The sequence below is a fragment of the Urtica dioica genome, chromosome 7 (genome assembly GCF_054948205.1).
Source record: "Urtica dioica subsp. dioica isolate 48M chromosome 7, U.dioica_male_clone48M_v1_H2, whole genome shotgun sequence".
NCBI classification, from domain to species: Eukaryota; Viridiplantae; Streptophyta; class Magnoliopsida; order Rosales; family Urticaceae; genus Urtica; species Urtica dioica.
In genome coordinates, this window is record NC_142762.1 from 39,123,994 (window position 1) to 39,144,633 (window position 20,640).

The 20,640-nt window shown below is 33.4% G+C and overlaps 1 protein-coding gene and 1 pseudogene across 2 annotated transcripts; one reads left to right on the top strand and one right to left on the bottom strand.

Annotated features, from left to right (window-relative positions):
• Nucleotides 1-8,527: 8,527 nt before the first annotated feature.
• On the bottom strand, nt 8,528-13,262 carry LOC149391435 (uncharacterized). The gene is made up of 13 exons (XM_089620537.1): nt 12,808-13,262; nt 12,557-12,630; nt 12,096-12,179; nt 11,888-11,968; nt 11,254-11,334; nt 10,708-10,800; nt 10,137-10,316; nt 9,693-9,760; nt 9,527-9,578; nt 9,382-9,435; nt 9,207-9,299; nt 9,013-9,079; nt 8,528-8,889 (listed from the first exon to the last, which is right to left on the bottom strand). The coding sequence occupies exons 1-13, from the start codon at nt 12,947-12,949 to the stop codon at nt 8,798-8,800; spliced, it is 1,161 nt and encodes a 386-aa protein (XP_089476663.1). The 5' UTR covers nt 12,950-13,262; the 3' UTR covers nt 8,528-8,797.
• Nucleotides 13,263-17,097: 3,835 nt separating this feature from the next.
• On the top strand, nt 17,098-20,041 carry LOC149391436 (gamma-tubulin complex component 4-like; annotated as a pseudogene). Its single transcript, XR_016300007.1, has 6 exons — nt 17,098-17,409; nt 17,501-17,673; nt 17,759-17,993; nt 18,090-18,231; nt 19,019-19,203; nt 19,617-20,041. The product of XR_016300007.1 is annotated as a gamma-tubulin complex component 4-like (transcript).
• The last annotated feature ends 599 nt before the right edge of the window (nt 20,042-20,640 follow it).

The window sequence follows — 20,640 nt, forward strand, 5'->3', positions numbered from 1 at the left end:
CTCTAAAACTGAGTAACACGAAGATACGTGAGAATGCGAAGAACAGAATCCCAATGAATTGTGGTAGAAGCAATGACAAACTGACAGACAACATGAAAATCATGCGCAATGTCGGGATAAGTAACCGTGAGATAAACGAAGCTCCCTGCCATCGTGCGGTATTCACTAGGATTGGGCAGTATATGAGACCCGTCAGATGAAAAGTATGGAGCATTGGTTTCAAGTAAGTGTTAACATTTTTGATGTCAGTGTGACGAGCGCACTAAAAAAGATATGATATATACCCAAAAAGTAACACAACGAACCCTTATCTTTCATAGTAAAGCACCGAGCCAAGTTAGACTTCAATGATTCTATCCCATCATAATCATCGCTAGTAATAATAATATAATCAACATATAAGGGCAGAAAGACACGACTTGTACTTGTACGCTTGATGAACAAGGCGGAGTCATGCTGACTATGGAAAAGCAAAGAGAGGTAATAACGGTGGAGAACTTCTCAAACCAAGCTCGGGAGCTTGTTTAAGACCATAGAGAGTTTCCGCAGCTTGCACACATGACCAGGCAGGTGCGCAACACCCGGAGGGGGTTTCATGTAGTCCTCATCATGAAGATCACCATACAAGAAAACATTCTTCACATCCATCTGAGATATCTTCCACCGATGAAATGAAGCCACAACGATCAGAGTGTGAATGATCGACATCTTGCAACCGGCGCAAAAGTCTGTTTATAATCCAAACCATACCCCCGTGAATAGCCTTTTGCAACAAGACGAGCATTATACCTCTCCACGGACCCATCCGATTTGATCTTAATCTTATAGACCCAACGCGAGCCAATAGCTCTCTTTCCCGACGGCAACGGTACGAAGTCCCAAGTATAAATCTGATGTATAGCAATCAGTTCCTAGCCATATCAGCCTGCCAAAAAAGGGTCAACAACAATTTCTCTATAGGACAAAGGCTCAGACAGAGAGTGAAGAGACACAAGATAAATGAAACATAAGAGTAGAGTATGAAGAATATGCAAAGTCTGGAAATTTAGTGGACTTACGAGGACGAATGGATTGACGTCAAAGAGGATGATCCGAAATTTCGAGCGATGGCTGAGCAATCGTAGTAGGGGAGGTTCGTGGCATGAGTCTTGGGAACCAAATTATCCGTGGGTTTAGCCTCATCGGTGTCGATATCAAAATGATCTATACGAATGAGGTCGTCTTGGGTCAAGTGATGAGAACTAGCAGGAATAGAGAAGAAAATAATATACTCTAAAAACATTACACGACGAGAGACATACAATTTCTGACTAACCGGATAAAAACAACGATATCCCTTTTGACCAATACCGTATTCCAAAATGACACAAAAGTAAACTTAGGGGAAAATTTATCGCTCTCGTCGTGAGGTCGAAACACGAAACAAGTGAAACCAAACACACGCAAAAAGGCATAATCAAGGACATTGCCAAACAATTTTCCAAAGGGGGGACAAACCTGAATTGTGAGAGGTAAGGATTTTGTTTATGACGTAGACAACGGTATGTATAGCCTGCCCAAAAAAAAAATATTAGAAACCTCGGCAGGCAATAGAAATGAGTGAGCGATCTTAACAAGATGACGATGTTTCCTTTCGACAACATTGTTTTGTTGAGGTGTGTCGGTGCATGAGGTTTGCCAAATGATTCCATAAGAAGCAAGTAACTGAAAAAATCGTTAGAAGTATATTCACCCCCTAAATCACAACAAATGGCATTTAATGATAGCAGAGTGTGTTATGTTTTAACGAGAGTTCTAAAATCACGATAAGTACCCACAAAATCAGATATGCGTTTCATAAGATAAACCAAAGTGTAACAGTGAAATCAATGATAAAAGTAGCGTAATATCTGGAATAAATACTCATACCGTTCTGTCAAAGTACACAAATATCCATCTCTAGTTGATACTGCATGGCAAAGTTAGACTGAGTATAGAGTCTCTCCTGGTGTTCACAGACCTCATCCGCAATCTTGTATTTCGCCAACTGAGCACAAATCGAGTGGGTACCAGAATAGTTAATCCACGTGATAATCTTCGCATTATTAGTCTTCCAAGTATCGACTGTTAGGAACTCTTGCCCAAGAGAAGATTTATTTATAATTTTCGCTGAAATATTAATAAAATAAAGTTTCGACATTTATAATCTATTTGAATTGAAAGCGTTATCTACTATTGCAAATAGTTACAACAAACATTCATCAATCCTTAGTCTCCGTATTAAACCGAGTCACGTGTTGGGCACTTGAGTTCAGGCGGTGAACTAAAACAAGGTTGGTGACTGATATAAGCCTGGGTAGCTGTATCCGAAGTCACATATGTGGAACACAAGTGAAGTTTGATCACTTAGTGGGGACCCGGACAGATCTTGCGTGTAGATGTGTCGTTTAAGGATCATTACGACAAATTAACCGAGATCACAAATGATGGTCACAGTGAGACTTGATCTAAATCCTGAAGTGTTCATGGACTTCTAGGTCTTGTTACTTAGTTCTTTGATTCATCACGTTGAAGGCCAATTAAGGTTGCATAAATAGATGTTTTGGGAACTCATGACTTGATCGTAGAAGGGAAGTGTTTCACATATACGGAATCCAGCCTTCCTGAAAGAAGGTAAACATTCTCTCACCTAAGGGTTGATTCCAGAACCGATAGATTGCGCGCACTCTCGAAATAAGTAATGTTCGAGAGAATCTTTCGCTGGGGAAGCAACAATGCTTAAGGCTCATATGTATGAGAAATGTATAACGAAATAATTGACCTCTTCTCGATACAGGTTGAACCTGGAGGATCTTGATCACGTACTGACTATATCAGTGGACACTCGTCACGATGAGTAAATATAATTCCAGTATTAAAGGGCAGTTCAATCTTAGCTTACACGGTGGAGTATTGACTAAGATTAGATGAATCGATCGAAAAAGAGAAATGACTATTTCATCTTTTTGATCGGATTCGTTAAGCTTCAACTACTGGGTCCATCGTCCCTGATTCGGCTTCGATAAAGACGAATAAGAACTTTCTAATAATAATGTTTTTTTAATATAATCTCACATGTTGTAATAAGATTAGCAGCATACATTCGGAAATTTGTTTATTTGTCGAATTAACTATTTATAGTGGAATTAATTATTTGTTGTTGGATCAAGTAAAGAATTAATTGAGTTTTGAATTGGGCCTTATGGACATTGCAAAATTCGAAATTCCTTAGCCCATAGAGAAGCAATAAATTTGTCCATACCCACAGTGGGTATATAGGGAAAACGTCCAAAAAAAAATCCTTTGCTCATGGGCACATGAAGTTTGAAATACCCATAGTGGGTAGGTATATTGGGAAAACGCTCAACTTTTCTCTTTCATGATTTAAATAAAGAGAGAATAATATTTAAAAAGAAATAAAATATTTGCCTTTATTGTCTCTATATTTAAATTCCTAATATCTAGGAGATAATGTTAGATTTGATATTATCTCACTATTTAAAAGGGAATAAGATATTGCCTTTTTAAATATATTCCTTATTTAAATGAAGATATTATGGAATGATATATCATAGATTATGATCCAAGGGTTAAGAGAGAAAGTAGGAATTTAAATAAATATCTAATGGTTGATCTTTAATTGGAGACTAGGGTTTCCTAAAATCTCTCAATTTCACTACTATAAATAGGGGTTCAAGGGAAGAGAAATTATTGTACCTAATTGCTCTAGAATTTTCGTCCATTCCCTCTCTGTGGTGGACGAAAATTTCTCTCTATCCCTTGCCCTCGGAACTCCGTGATTCCGATCCCATAAACACGGTGCGACCTGAATTCATTGTTCGAGGTCGTAGTGAGATAAAGATTGTGCCCACTCATATTTCCTATTCGTCTCGGAGATTACGTTTCGGAAGACTGCGGTGTCATCAACGATGACTTGAAGTTGATCCCGAAGTTTCAGAAACAACACGAATGAGTAGTTTTATAAGGACTGAAGATGGATTTGTCAAAGCTTGAAGATTTTGTTCGTGAGCCCAACAAGTAAGTGTCACTAGAAATTAATCTAATTTTTAATCGGTTGCTTGCTCGCTCTCATACTTTTATAGAACACACAAGTAAATCTAGATTCTTTTTTTAATAACCACCTTAATTAGCTTTCGAGTAGCGTTATCATTTTTTTCCGCACGGTTATTAAGGTGAAACAATCACCAACATCGACCGAAGTCGCAAAATCAGCGGCCTTATCATCGGAAGGCTTAGTCCGCACACCCGTCACATAATTCCACGTAGAGTTTCCACACAGAAAATTCCTCATAACGTAACTCCAATATGAGTAATTTTTCCTATCCAATTGAACACCATTCGTCCGAAGGGAATCATCTCTACGACCCGCTATATCGAAAACACTAATTTAAACACTCCAAAATTGGAAACTAAACAAACAGAGAGAAAATCCCAAATCAAAACTTAAATCGTCAATCACCAACGTATCCAAACATCACCAAATCGAAGGACAAAACAATCACCTAAACAATTACGACATCCCCAAATAAAGGGAAAGAGACGAAAATACCAACTGTACCGACGAAAAACGTAACTAGACTCGCAAAAAAAAAAGCGTGATTGGTATATTAACTTTCTTCAATCAATCAAAAAAAGCCATGGGTGAAGGAGATGACTCTTATACCATGAAGATTTATGGATTTAGAGAGAAAAATGAGAGTCTGAATAGTGATACGTAAATGAGAACTATTATAATTGTAGTGTCTGAAATAATCCTACATAAATATAATAATGACAAATGAATAAAAGACTGAAATAATCCTACATAAATATAATAATGACAAATATACTATGCTAATATTGAGAACTATTTTATGTTTTGTAGTGTCTACTTTGTTGTCATGAATACTTAGTATTTGAATTGTATTTTTCGTAATTTGGATTTAATGATACTTATATATATTTTGAGTTTTTTAAAATTATATTTTGTTATAGGATTTTTGTCGATATATTTTTCGGTAGTTGATATATCATCGGTATCATTAGTAGTTGGTATTATAAATATTTTAGGATATCAATCGATATATTAATCGGTAGCCGATATATCAGTAAAACCAAAATCTCGTTATCGGCATCGATATCCGTATTTGAAATATTGCTTTGACGAAATTAGAAACGGAGATCAATAGTTCCATTTAATAGTGATAAAAAAAATATGTTAATTGCTTGGATTCTCGGTGGGTTGAGGTGATAGAAAGCAGGCATGATTATTGCCTTCCAACTTGCTAGGTATTATATCATAAAAATCATGATGTTTCTATAGAAAGTCGTTAAGCTAGGAATTACATCATTTGTTCACGGGAAGATATCAATCTCTTTCAATGATGTCTGTGTGAAACTAGTTTTTAATAATTCCAACCATTTGCAATGTACATATGAACAAGTCATGACAAGAAAAGATAAGATAAGATGGTATAAATACAAAACTAGCTTCCATATTTTATATTTTATGACCAAAAATATCTTTTCTTAAGTTGAATATATTTATTTGCATCACGGTAATCGAACTCATAGAATATATAATTTCTTTCAATGATATTTTATTCCTCAATGGTTATCAAACTTTTTTTTTGTCCTTCTTCTTCCTCTTGCTTGTAATAATTGTGTAAATGAAATACATCGTGAGTTTAATAAGTAACATTATAATAAATCTCTCTTACAATATAAATACTCTTTTTTTGGTTACCAATACATATCTCTTACCAATAAAAAAAATAACTCTTACCAATAAAAAAAAATATCTCATACAAATGTGCGTGTGTTTAAGAGAGCACAAAGCCCCAGATAATTGTTTCAATAAAATATCAAAATATTGCGAGATTTCAAAAAATATCACGATGTTATATTTTTGTCTGTAATCTCGTTTCATTTTGATTTTCTTATCAAAATCTGGCGGTATCTTACCAGCATATAATAATAATAATAGTTTGTTTTGTGTAATTTCTCGTCATTTATCGCTAACATTTTCCAATTTATCGTCATTGACCCCGAGCTTTTTCATATGCTCAAATTTTGTTTTTTCATTTGATTTAGTGTTGGTTTGTTTTTAATATTAGATTGATGATTCGTACTACTTTGTAATTCGATTGGTGGATCGCCATTTTTCATGACGTACATCCATTTTTCTAGCAAGCCTTATTTTCTCTGGTAGTTCTAAAACTCGACATGAACTTAAATTCGATTTGTGATTGTATGGGAATTTACATGTTTCTAATAATTTTTTGTGATTTATAATTGATAATTTAATTGCATGTTGTATGTGTTGTGGATGAGTTCAATTACGACATGCATTTGCAAGCATACCTCTATGGTTCTAAATTCTAATCTATAATATACATATCGTGAGTGGTTAATTAATGTCAATAGAAAATGGTTAACCTTTACTTTTCTCGCTCGAGTGTTTTGAAGAAGGTCGAGTTCAAGGTGTGGCAATAGAAGCCTCTAAGAAAAAACTTATCAATCATAATTTCAGAGATGACTATCATGTTCCTTTCGTAACCTCGTTCGTCAAGTCAACGTTATTTATAATGAGAGAGATAACCATAAAAACAACATGACACTTGTGTTTTTAATTTTCATACGTCCGATCCCATCGAAAAATCATATCTTCGTTTTCAATGATGTACGAGTGAAACTATCGTTTTAATAATTTCCAACCATTAGAAAGGTTTAAATAGAATACGCCGTGATAAGATTGTGAAATAAAAAAATTGCTTCCATATTTTTTATTTTACGATCACACTTATATGGAGTTTAAATAATTAACAAATTTGCTTTAGTTTAAATACCCGATTAACAATATTTTTTTTACTTATCGCTGTTAAATGTCATTACTCCAGTAGTGAAATTTAGAGCAACTACTTTATAGCTAGTTCTAAAATCCCTTAAAGGTTTGATGGATGAATACGAACACTAAAAAATTACTCACTTCGAGAAAGAATACATGAGTATTTCTGTGGCTAAAACTCTGACAGAGAAATCCAAAATATGCCTATTGCACCTTCTTTAAAAGAACCACAGCTAAACACAGGCCCATAAAAAAACATCAAATAAAATGAAAATACATTAAATAACATTAAAGAAAGAATTAAACCTATATGAGAAGTTTCCCCTCTAAGTCCAAACTGACTACATCTTGCGACGAGTCCTTCCAATAGAGTTGATTTTGTGATTGTTTATAACCAATGACATGGGATTTCGATAAATTAAAAAAAAAATTATGTTATATTTCTTTATCAAGTAATAATGGATTAGCCACGACACATAATTAACAATAACTGAGCTTTTCTTGACGACACATAATTTGCTATATAAATAAATAAGCGAGCAGGATCTCGTAAAATCATACGGAATTTGTTATTTTCTCTTGATTCCTGCATATTTGACCGAATAAAATGTTAAAAAGAATTGGAGTTCCGTCCCGGGCGTGCTTTGATTTTGGCTTTCGCAAAAAGGTGAGATCGGTAGGAATAAAGTTAACTGATTCTCTCTCTCTCACACACACACACACACACTAAGATCATATTCTGATTCTTCCTCAACGTCCAATACTACTCATTGAATTCATATTTTGCTATAATTGACTAACCACCGTGTTTTTGCTGTTTTAGAATCTTCCAATCCAGTGGGTTGAGAAATATCTTGGCCAATCGCTCGTGTGAATGGAACCATATCGAGTGAGAGTGACCAAAAGTAGATACTAAATGGGAATCCTTTTGATCATCTAAAGCTTTGTGTAAAGCATTTGAGCGTCTTTAGGATAATTTGGAATCTCAACGCTGTTCTTATAAAATGTATGGACATGGAATAAATATAACCTTTTAGCCAATTGCCTTTACATGGCCTGAATGATTTTTTTGCCCAGAATGCCCACATATGTGTTGTGTGGTCCAAGTCTATTTTATTACTTTTCGCACTGTGGCCGATAATGGAGCAAAGAATCTTGTTCGATTTTAGGCCAAAATAACTCTTGCCCACAGAATAATAATAATAATAATAAAAAGTTTACAACTTCGTATTGATAATCAAACCTGTGTGCGCGCGCTTCCAATTCAGCCACCGATCAATTGCGTAAAAAAAAATGTAATTTATAATTCAATCTGGAATATCACACCACCTCCATTTTGAGGAGATTTGAACCTTGCACCTCACAAATAGATAATAGTATGATATTACCACCAGACTAAACTACAACCACAAAATTGTTGTGCAACTAAAAATGATAACATATGTTTTTTTATTTACACTAGTATTAGCTCGCATTATTTTCGTCTCTACATATAGCACACATGAATTAATTACACTATGACTCGAAGTTCTCCAGTATTTATAAAAGTTAAGGATACCATTTTCTTTTCTTACTTTAAATAGTTTATTTCCATTAAAGTAGAAATTTTTTTTTCAGATTCCCTAGTTTTATTCCTGATGATGTTCCAATTGATTGTATGAATTCTCGAAAAATGAAGTCTAAATCTGAAACAGGTATTCACATCAGTTAAGTGGTGACGAACTGATATAAGAGTTCAGGCCGTTGGCGAACTAGGTTCACAATTTCAAACCTAATTCAGTGATCAAACAGATATCGAGACAAAATTTTAGTTCGCGACCTTAAGAGATACCTAAGCCTTCTAATCACCGTTACATTCATCCCTTCGATTAATGATCCACGAGAGGCCACTGAATTGCAACCCGCCATGCATATTTGAAAAGCGAGCATAAATTAACTGAATTTACCGATTTCCATCTTCTTCTTGATTGCTTTCTGGCCATGGTATACAAAAGAATCTAGTATGCCAGAAACAGTGAAAACACCTGCACAAGTGCCAAATAACGACATTAAAAAGAAAGAATTAAAAAAAAAAAAAAAAAAAAAAAAACACGCTCAACAACCAAAGTTACACAAGAACGCCTTTAAATAATTGAGATAACAATTACCTCCAACTATAGCGCACATGTTCGTGAGGAAGTGTAAGAACGAAATATGCTCCTCCGTAAAAGTAACCTGTGGATTGAAACCGGTGGTTTTCATAACGCAGAGATAATACAATCATAAAACGAGATTATTTGGAAAATACTATGAAACAGCATAGAATGTAATAAAAAATATGTAAAAAAAATATTAAGCACACCTTGATTGGAGAAAGGTCATAATAGAAAAATACTCCCGGAAGGAACTGAAGGTTGCCTACTTCTGAATATCTCAAATGTTCGGTCACGGAGAACTGAAAAATCCAATGGCCAATAAGTCATTTTCCATGTGATAGATAATGCAAACATAAACACATGAGAGAGAGAGAGAGAGACCTGATTTGACTGGATAGTGTGTCCACTCAAGTCCGTGTAAACAGTCGGAACAACCTAAAAATCATTGTGATGAACATTGATTATGTTGATGCTCCGAATGGTTATTCTTTTGAATTTTGAAAGAACAAGCCAGGAGAGGAAAAACCTTGATAAAATACTGATACATTCCAGAAGGTGTTACTTGAGTCCACTTTACACTGAGATTACAAAATGAAACTTATGTTCAAGTATAAACATTATCACAAGTAGAAAACGCCAAGTGACAACGACACAACCACCATGGAAATCAAATGAGAACGAGAGGAACAAACCTGTCAAGGGGATTTACGACACCCGGAAAAGATTCTCCAAAAGCCAATTTGTTGATCTTGTGACTTATCTGTCATTCATTGAAGACTAGTGTCAGATAACAAAAAGGTATAATTTATGCCCATGTAACATCTATACAGATATTTGAAGCAAAATGTATATATTTATGTGTGTGTATATATATATATATATATACACACAAATGTAGACATTTTAAAGCTTGAAAGAGCTTTAAAGGAGATACTTTAAAGGGTATGGACTTCTCTTAAAAATGAGAACATTATATATTTGAAGCAAAATGTATATATATATACAAATGAAGACATTTTAAAGCATGAAAGAGCTTTTAAGGAGATAATATAAAGGGATGCAATGGATTTCTCTTAAAAATGAGACAACATTATATACATAAAGCAAAATTGTGGTTTCCAGGAATGATAACTTACATTAAAACTATCCTTCTGAAATGTCAATAGATCGTGAACATGAACATTTGATTGGTGAAAGCTTTTCCCAGGTGCAAAGTGGAAATTTCCAGCAACCTTATTAACTTCCAAGAATCCATATATATTGCAGCCCTCACCGTCTTGATCTTTGATTTTTTGCAGAAAGCCTTCTCTTTTGCACTACATGCAGCGAAATGTAGAAAATATTTTAGTTCAATAAGAAATAATACTTTATATCACTATTAAATTCAATCAATAGTGATTCCACAAAATTTGTAAATAAAGCTACATGATAAATTTAATCTACGTAAACAACTCAACATGCAATATTTTTTTTTTGCCCAACTAAACATGTAATATTGTGATACCTAAGATGAACATGATTCTTTGAAAGAATAAAATAAATTAAAATATAGATCAACTTTCCAATTTCCTAGAAAAAAAAACAGAAAAACATCCTTTTTCGTAAATTATGGTAGAAATATAATGGTGAAAGGGGCTATGGTATCGCTATCACATCAGTGCAGAATAGCAACTCATTTTCAGAGCTAAATAAGTCCCAGAGTTAAACCTGGTCAATCTCATCTGGATTCGTCAATGCCCATCCCTTCTTCCTGTATGCTTCACGAACTTCTTCACAATTGTTACAACATTCGTCATCCATCTGCAGAAGTTTGAACATGAAAACATCTATAATAACAATAATAATAATAAAAAAAAAAAAAAGCAGAACATACTGATATTTTTATTTCATTTTAAATTTTAAAAAAAGCTTTGGTTTTCCATTTATTTTTTATTCCGTGTGCATTGCCCACGAGGCCCAGGTGAGAGACATCCACTGGCTCCAAGTTTTTGAGTCTGAATCTGAACTGGGACGTGCATCAACCCGCACATCAGACAAACCTTTTTAGTTTATAAGCTCAATTAACTAAATTTGAAAACTTTCTGCATTGACATACTCATACGCATCAACTTTCATAAATAAATTTCCGTTCTATGTATTTATTAATGTTTTCTGGTATACAGACCGATAGTATTTTCTATCAGTCAAACACTGCACCTGAACCTGCATGGAAGAGCATGCATCAAAATTGAAAGGAAAAAAAAAAAAGCATACCGATTCTGCACCATAGCAGGAACCACAATATGTCTCATTGTGTTCAAGCCTCCCACCATGTCTCTGTAAAGGCTTCTCAATCTGTATCGAGAAGAATCATCATCAACGCAATGAGATAGAATATACAGCAGACAGAAACAATGGTTCTTAACTCTATTTGTTATAACCTCTGTTTGACCAAAGAAACTAGACGGGGATGGACATAGATCATAGAACGGAAAGACTTCAGGCAATTGAAAGAATATAGAAATCAGTGAAGGATATTAAGTACCAGACTGAAAAATAGAATTTTTCTAAACCACATGACGTTAAACTACGATCATGCATCATATAATAAAAAAATATACGTATTTATTCATGTCTCCGCTAGAATCATATATGGGTAAGGATCAGTTCAAAAAGAAGCCCATTGAAGGGGAGAGGGAGAAATGTTTTTAAGAACTCTCATGAACGGGAAACTAGGATAACTATAAAGCCACTTCCAATAATTGAATTTCAGAACACAACAGTTGAGTATTTGCAAGGTAGTAAGGAAACTGAAAGGAAAAACTGTACTATACCAACATGTGAGGGTGTAAACATATCAGTAAAGTAAAGATGATGCCAAATGTAAAATTAAAGAAATATCGAGTACCTTGGGTGCGCCAATCCCATCTTGCTTGGTTTCAATTACATTGCCATGCGAATCTAATCTCTTTTTTATTATGTCGTGTCTCTGCAGTTATAGAAGTACCCCAACCGGTCATACCCAAAACAGACAATGGAAGAAAGGACTTGTACCAAAGATTTTCAAATTTCCTAATTAAGAGTACAACACTTGGATTCAAGAATTTGAAACATACCACATCAAAGTGTTGTTCTCCGCTAATGTCCATAGCATCAAGACTGAGTATGGAGCAAGAAAGCGCAGGAAAGGTGACATCAAACTGCACTTCCCATCATAAAAAAGAAGGAAAAAAAACACAGTTTTAATTAGTTTAAGTGCAATGTGGAGCTTCTTTGAGAATTCAAATAAGGGCAATATGATATATATCATCCCACATGACACTACGGTGGATCAAATAAGACAGCAGAAGCTTTTGAATTAAGCCTTCCCAGCATTTCTTAATAAATTTTAAAGTCTAATAATTTATCTTGTTGCAATGATGTCATGAAATGTAGTTTTCACTGCATTTTATGGAGATATAAAATTGAAATGTCCCTTTCAAAAACAAGTCTTAGCCCCCAAATTCCCTTGAGCAGAATTCTATCAAATTAAATGAAGAACAGTGCATATTAGACAGAAAAAAAAAGAGAGCATTACATTGATACGCAGGGTTTCTCCTCTTGAAGTATCTACCACGAGAGTCGTCTCAGTAACGGAGTGCAAATATAACTCTAAAACCAAAACAATTCAAATATTAAAAAAAAAAATAAATCATTGCTTGATAGCAAAATGGACCAATTCAGTATAATAAAATTAGAATTCAAACAGCAATTGCAAAGAAGCCAGTGTTCTAACAAGAGATCGAACACAAAAAAAACCCTTGAGATCTGAGAGAAGGGAAAGCCTACGGAGCTCGGAGAAGAAAAGCAAGAGCATGACGATTGAGGAGGCAAGGGTGATGACGCCGCCGGAGAGAGTACGGCTGTAGAAATCCTCGTTGATTTTGGGATACGCGTCCAAGCTCCGAAGCTTGCTCATTATGTTGTCCATTTTCTTTCTTCGATTCCGATTCCGATTCCGATTCGGTCGATCGGTGTACCGATGATATTAACCTAAATTAATTGTGTACCTATACAATAATTTAAGGGGGAAAAAGAAAAAAAAAACGCTTACATATATAAATTTTATATATCAGAACACAAACTCTGACTGTTTCTAGATTCTGAGTTGAAATCCAAACGCCCCGTTGAAAGTGAAATCCGATTTGATCATTCGTCTTTCCTATCGCATGTGTTCTAGTTCTTTAGCGGGGCGTTTGGTAATTCAGAGAAAGTCTTTTTTGGCTTATATTTCTTTTGCTAACGAATTAAGCACCAAAATGAAACTATAAAATTTGTTTTTAGCTTATATTTTACAACTTTTAAGAAAATAGCCTACATTTATTAACAAATTCGTCATTTTCTCTCTCCTATTTTTTATTACATTTTTTTACATAAAAACTTCAAAAAACCATATTTATCTCATATGAACTCGAAATTGAGTGATTCCAAATCCTATGGATTCGTGACGCTGAGATCTTCAAAAATAGATCCATTGTGTTTGATGAAAAATCATATTTAATACCATAGATGTAGACAAATCACGTTACTACCTTAAATATGGAAATAATTGAAATTTTTTGAAATTATCGACATAAATATAATTTTTCATCAAACACAATGGGTCTATTTTTGAAGATCTCGACGCCACGAATTTGTAAGATCTGAAATCACTCAATTTCAAGTTCGTATGAGAAATTTACAAATTTTTGAAGTTTTGATAAACAAAAAATTATTTAAAAAAAAAGAGAAAGAAATTGAGGAATTTGTTAATAAATAAAGGCAAATCAGACCTTTGACACATAAGCCATTTAGCTATATCCCTAAAAATTGTCAAATATAGGTTAGATCCAAAATCACATGTTTAAAGTGGTCCAGTTAGTTACAAATCTCATGAATAATTTTAGGGCTTTGCTATTATTAATATTTTGGGTGTTTTATTTATGTATTTATTTATTTGCTAGTTCTAACAACGCGGTTGCACGAGTTAGAAAAATTATGATTGTTTTTAAACAAAATGTGGAAAATAAAAATAAGGAAAATAAAGTAAGGTGAAGATTTTTAATTGTATTAAATTAAATTTAGTAAAATTGTTGTCAATGATTTTTTAAAAATAACAAAAAGTAGGGAAAAAAAACTCTTGTATGATTAAAAGTTTTACAAAATACTGCATGTTTTTCTACCTGTCAGATTTCTTAAAAGTATTATGGGGAAAAAAATTTAGTTAAATAAAAGGTGAAGTTAAATTTTGATAAAATAAATAAAAAAAGATATAGAGAAATATAAAATTAAAAATTTTCTTATATTTATATTAATATAAAATCTACGTATAATATAAATACGACATAGTTTTTCAAATATTATATATATATATATATATATATATATATATATATAAACATATAATCCAAATGATGTATGTTATTGATAGAGTATAATATAGTATTAGTAATTATGATTATAATGGGAAAAAAAATTAGTTAAATAAAAGTTGAAGTTAAATTTTGATAAAATAAAGAAAAAAAGATATAGAGAAATAGAAAGTAAAAAAAATTCCTTATATTTATATTAATATAAAATCTATGTATAGTTTTTCAAATAATATATATATATATATATATATATAAACATATACATTATTTGAAAAACTATACATAGATAATATAGTATAATATAATATTAGTAATTATGATTATAATATACATAAAAAAATTATACAAAATATATTGATGAGAGATGGAGGAAAAAAAATTATACAAAATATGTTGATGAGGGAGGAATTTTTTTTTTTTTTTTTAAGGATAAGGGTTAAAAAAAAAATCTATTAATATAAAATCTATGTATAGTTTTTCAAATAATATATATATATAAACATATACATAATGTATGTTATTAATATAGTATTAGTAATTATGATTATAATATACATAAAAAAATTATACAAAATATATTGATGGGAGAGGGAGGAAAAAAAATTATACAAAATATGTTGATGAGGGAGGAATTTTTTTTTTTTAAAGGATAGGGGTTGAAAAAAAAAATCAAAAGCTAAGGGTTGGAAAAAAAAATAATGAAAATAAATAAAGGACAAGGGCTGGAAAAAAAAAAAAAAAAAAAAAAGCCGCCAAGACAAGTGTTGAAAAAAAAAAAATTCAAAGGCCAAGGGTCGGGAAAAAATAATAATAATAAAAATTCAAAGGTCAAGGGCCGAAAAAAAAAAATAAAAAATCAAAGGTTAATGGCAAAAAAAAAAAAAAAAAACCACGTGGCGCATGATGCAAGTTGAAGGAGAGGTGCTTCTTATTAACTATGTTATGGATATGGATTTATTTAGGTTCTTTCCGAAGAATAGCTTAGCTTCCCTTCTTCCGCAGTATTTTTATTGTCTGAAAATAAATTAAATATACTTATAAGTAGAGCTTATTGGAGCGAAAAAAATTGAACGTAGAGCCAATGTTAAATTTACCTTAACCTCTTTTCCCTTCTAGCCGTTGATTTAAATTACTCAGTACGCCTAAATATAAATTATAAACTATAATTTAGAGTTAAAATATAATTTAAAGTGGGAACACTAAAGCAAATTAAAAATCATAGTTACAAAACAAACAATTTAAATGGTTGAAAGTTATCTCTTTTTTTTAAATATTAAAAATAATTATAACGGATCAGGTAAAGATTTTTTGTAACCGTAATCATATATATTTCGAACGGGTATTATCCGACCTTTTTAAATCGGATAACAAACGGGTAAACGATTATTGAGTCGTCGCTAGTCCCATCTCTATTTTTTTATTATATTCTCTGCCACTATTTGTTTAAAAGTGATCATTTTATTGGTTTGCTGTGCAATTCACATATTTGGTTCGATGAAATTTCATAAATGCATAGATTAATTCTAAGGGCATGTTTGGTTGGATAAAAATAGGCTCGAGTAGAATGAAATACATTCTAAAACTCTTAATTACTTTATTTGGCTTATTTTTATGCGCCAGAATCATCATTTAATAGAATATACATTACATCAATTTCATTCCTATCATATACTATAGAGAATGGACCATTCCATTGCGTAACCATTTACTTTAAGAAATGTCTTAAACTAGACTTTATAATTAGAGAAATATCATTAATGTACCTCTCAATTAAGAAATATCTCAAAATGAACTCTTGCTCGTATTTCGGACAAAAATACTCCTAAAATAATTTAAAGAAGAATTTGTTGCAACCATCGAATTCCCTAATTTTTTTAAGATTCTATCCAAAATTTCATTAATCAAGAAAATAATCAATCAGGCCGAAACTAATTTAATTAACTTCGGCCTCGTGGGCTATTTTTTACTAAAATGAAACCTTGACTATTTTTTTAAAGGATTGCGGGCTATTGGACTACTGACTTAATTGACCCATCATTTAAACTATAATTTTTTTAATCATTTCCGCTGTCTCATTCTTAGTATTGATGGATTCTGACGAACTTTGATGGATTTTGACGAACTCAGACGATCTTCGATGATCTCCAACGATCTCCGACAGACACATGTCGAATTATTTATTTATTTATTTTCATTTTAAAAGATTAAAAAGAGTCGATGTTGCTTATAAGTCAAATTAATTTTGATTAGTTATGATAAATTCCGATCATTTTCGATGAGCTTTTAATATCATTGCAAGTCATCGTAATTAATCAAAATTAATTTGAATTAAAAGCAACATCGACTATTTTTGTAACCGCGATTTTATAAGACTCTGTTTCATTAATTTTGATAATTTTCTATAAATTTAGATGAAATTTACTTTTTTCTTTAGTGATAGAGTTCAAAATGAAATTTTTAAAAAATTAAATTTAAAAAGAGCGGTGTTCTTATCCTAAATAAAAATAAAAAGTTAATTTTGAGATATTTCCTAAATAAAGAGTTAATTAGTGATATTTCTTTAACTATTAAATTAGTTGCCGTCGAGAAAAAAACTATTAAATTTAGCTTAATAAATTTCTCTTTATTTTTCTAAAATTATCCCCATTGGTGTTAGAAAACAAATAAAATATTTTTGTGTATTTGAAACAATATTCAAGCACATTCTCTGCATCAAATACCATTCATTTCTCTGGCCACCTAATATTTTCTCCGGCCATCTAATCTTTACGCCGAATAACCAATTTATTCTCCCCAAATATTTATTGGCTTTCCTTTTTCGATCGAAGCCGCAAATGCTTTACAACATGGGCGACCCAAGCTTCGTTTTCGTCACTGTTCTCGTCGGAGAACGTACCCTCGTTCGTGACCCAAACTTTGTCTTCGTCAACCAAAAAAAGTCGATTATGTTTCGGCGGCAATCCAATCACTACGATTAGAGATCGATCGAGTTCGAGTTTCTGCGCTTATGGAGCTCGCACGCCGGTACTTTCGGGTTTTAGTGAGAAGATTTCTGTTTATCTATAAAAATCTCGTACCTTTAATTCATAATCGTACTAAGATTCCGATTTATTTTCATTCCCAAACAACAGTCTCTCTCTCTCCACTACGACGATGCTTTGCTTGCACTTCTGGGCTACACCGGCGATGTGATCATCGGCCGAAGAGACCATGGTAAGTCACTCAGCGTTTCGTTACACTCCGACGACGAAGAACCAACTTTCAAACTCGCTCCAGATATATCCTTCCTTCAGCGTAGCGAAAGGTACTCATAAACCCTAACCTTACACGGTACACCTATGTCTCTCCAAAGCAACATTTGACTGATGATGCTAAATTGAGTAATTCAGGGACCTGGTTGAGAGGATCGCGGCGCTAAGGTTTTACTACCGAGAGAGCTCGACCGATTCGCCACCGAGTCCCGGGATCTGAGCTGGATAAGATCCACCGACGCGAGTCCTCTGACGGCGGTCTCGGAGCTTTCGAGAGTAAATCAAGGGAAGTCGAGGTTCTGTCTGTATACAGGTCAGAGGCTTTTGGCCGAGACTGTCCCGCTCTTGGCCAGTCATTCAGAGCCTCAACAAGGTTCGCAGTCGATTCTGATGATTTTGATATAGTGTGTGTTGTTAGTTGATTTATTGTATTTTTTTTTTTTGTGATTTGCATTGTGGGTGTTTTGAGTTGGCTTTTTTTAATGGGTTACCTCTTTGCACAAGCTCATTGTACAGATTGAGAGCGGTGATATTCGTGGTGGCCAACTTCTTAACTTGTTGCACGAACGGTGCTATTGTGGAGTTCCCGAGTTGCAGACCTGCGTTCAAAGGTGTGTTAGATTACCGACATTGATAAAAATTGTAGAGTAGCTTACAGGAGAGATATGTTGGCATTACCACCTCACCAGTCAACTACTGAAGCCAACCTTATGGTTCATTTCCAGCTGGTAAGACTAGTATAAAAGAACTCCCCAAACAAAACAAAAAAAAAGTCTCTAGTTCATAATTTTTTTTATCAACCGGCCAGTTGGTTTTTTGATGACGTCACAAAGGTATTTGGAATACAAGTCAATTGGAACTAATTGTATTATGTTGATCGGAACTAATTGTAATGGAGGCCGCAGTAAAGAATATTACTTCTCAAGAGTATCTTTGCGGTTAGAGCCATGTTTCGTTCTTTCAAGTTAAATTAAGAGTGAATACATTTGTATGAATTAACGCCAAGTTTTTCTCAAAATAAGATTTAGTACCATTCTGTACATTCTCGGATGCCTTCACTTGGAATGACCCTTAAATCCTCCCAAGGTGACTTACTAAACAGTAGAAACTCGGGTATTAATTGAGAAACAGTCCTTGATGTCTGGAATGGGATTGCTCTTGAGTACACTTACTATTTGTTTGCTACAGTTGTGATTCACTCAAGAAATGCTGTCTAAGTAAGATTACTACAGAAATTCGTGGAAGCAAAGTTAAATTTCTTATTTACCCCTTCAGAATCCATCTTATGTCTTTGGAGCATATATTTGCAGTATCATCTCAACTTTCAAAAAGGAAAAAAAAAAGGATTTCAAAAATGGATAATTGGCATTTATTTTTGCGCGAAATAATTTTCTTCAGGTATACAAGGGTCTTCCAATTTTTGTTGCAGCTCAAACGAACACAAATGGAATTAGAGAAATCACGGGCCTCTGCGATGCACCAAGATCACACAGATTTGTCCAATTGCCGCAATGATCGGTTAAATGGTTCCATAGCTGAACAGAGACGGCAACGAGTCAGACCCATGTGGCGCATTAGAGAGCGTATGGCATTCTTAATTAGAAATCTTCATTTTTATATAACAGGTATTGGCGTTTTATTTTCCTCTGGGCAATAATACTCTTCAGGAATGAGTATCTCCTCTCCCCTTCTATTCTCTTTTGTACAAGCAAAACCAAAATAGAAAGTGGTCTCCATCCGAATTACATCACCAATGCAATCAGATTGTTCCCTCTTAAGTAACGTAGGGCTAATACCCGAACTACCCTTCCTTATTCTTCCTCACGTATGTAAACCTGATCGGTGGCTTAACTTTGTTTACAACCTCATATTTGATTTCCCATTTTGGAGCTCTTGTTTCTGTCTAGGGTTGATCTGTTAGAATCTTGAAGGATTCTGTCTAAGTGAGTTTTGATACACTCATCTTATGGTTTTGAAGTTCTTTTTATTGTTTTAGGCGGATGTTATAAAATCGCAATGGAATGTTCTTCAAGCTCACATTCAGGATTCTCAAGATTTTATTGAAGTTGTGGGATTTCATCAAGAGTAATTCAAAATGTGGTTCTAATTCTCTACGATTCAAACTGTTTTGTTTTATTGAGCAAGTTAAAATGTGGTTCTAATTCTCTACTATTCAAACTGTTTTGTTTGATGTTAGAGTAGACAGTGAGAGAAAGCGTAATAAGGCACTTGTAATTTTTGCTTTTATGCTCATTGTGCCTGTTACAAAAATGTTACGGAGATTTTAAATCGAGTGGTTTATTGATACAGTCCAGGGAATTTATGTATATATCGGACATAATATCAGGAAACCCCGTTTCCTTTACTGGGCTTTGGGCTCATCCTTTTCTTGCCCTCGTTGATATACGATTTATTATTTTAATTGTGCCCTGTTCTGTTTCTGCTTGAATAATTTTATTGAGTGGATGCCCAAAATCATTGTTTTGTGTGTAATTTCTTACCGGTATTTGTCAGCATTAATCTCACAATCTTTCTTGGACATTCATTCTTTACCAAGAATACTTGATAGTATTATGGAAAAGAATCGAAAACCAAGAAAACGGTGGAAACACATCTGAGCTCCATCGTATAATTGACTTGGGTACATGTTCTGGTTGAACCAAATATTACTCCTCAGTTTCGATGCCTTCTTTTTTTATTTTGGTGTTGAGCCAAACTACTGATTTTTCAAACTCAGACATCCACTTCCGAATATGTTCGCTCTTTTTACTTGGTTCAGGATTTCGACAAGAGATCAAACTCGTTGTACTATTTTGCGAAGTAGCACACTTGTCAAAAGCCAACGAGTCGCAGGCGTTTTCTTACGTATACAGTATTTAGGAAAATTAGAGGTTTTCAATTCTGTAATTAAGATTTTATATTTTGCAATGAGGTTTTTAAATTATTGTTTTTTATTATTTCGAATTTAGATAATTAATTAAGGTTTTATTTATGTAATTAGGGTTATGGTTTTGGGCCCG

What these genes read in the sequence shown, in the direction of transcription:
- LOC149391435 (XM_089620537.1), bottom strand. Translation starts at nt 12,949, where the DNA reads ATGGACAACATAATGAGCAAGCTTCGGAGCTTGGACGCGTATCCCAAA. An exon ending in GAGAACAACACTTTGATGTG is followed by an intron (nt 11,969 to 12,095) that starts GTATGTTTCAAA and finishes CTATAACTGCAG; the next exon opens with AGACACGACATAATAAAAAA. An exon ending in ATGGGATTGGCGCACCCAAG is followed by an intron (nt 11,335 to 11,887) that starts GTACTCGATATT and finishes TTCTCGATACAG; the next exon opens with ATTGAGAAGCCTTTACAGAG.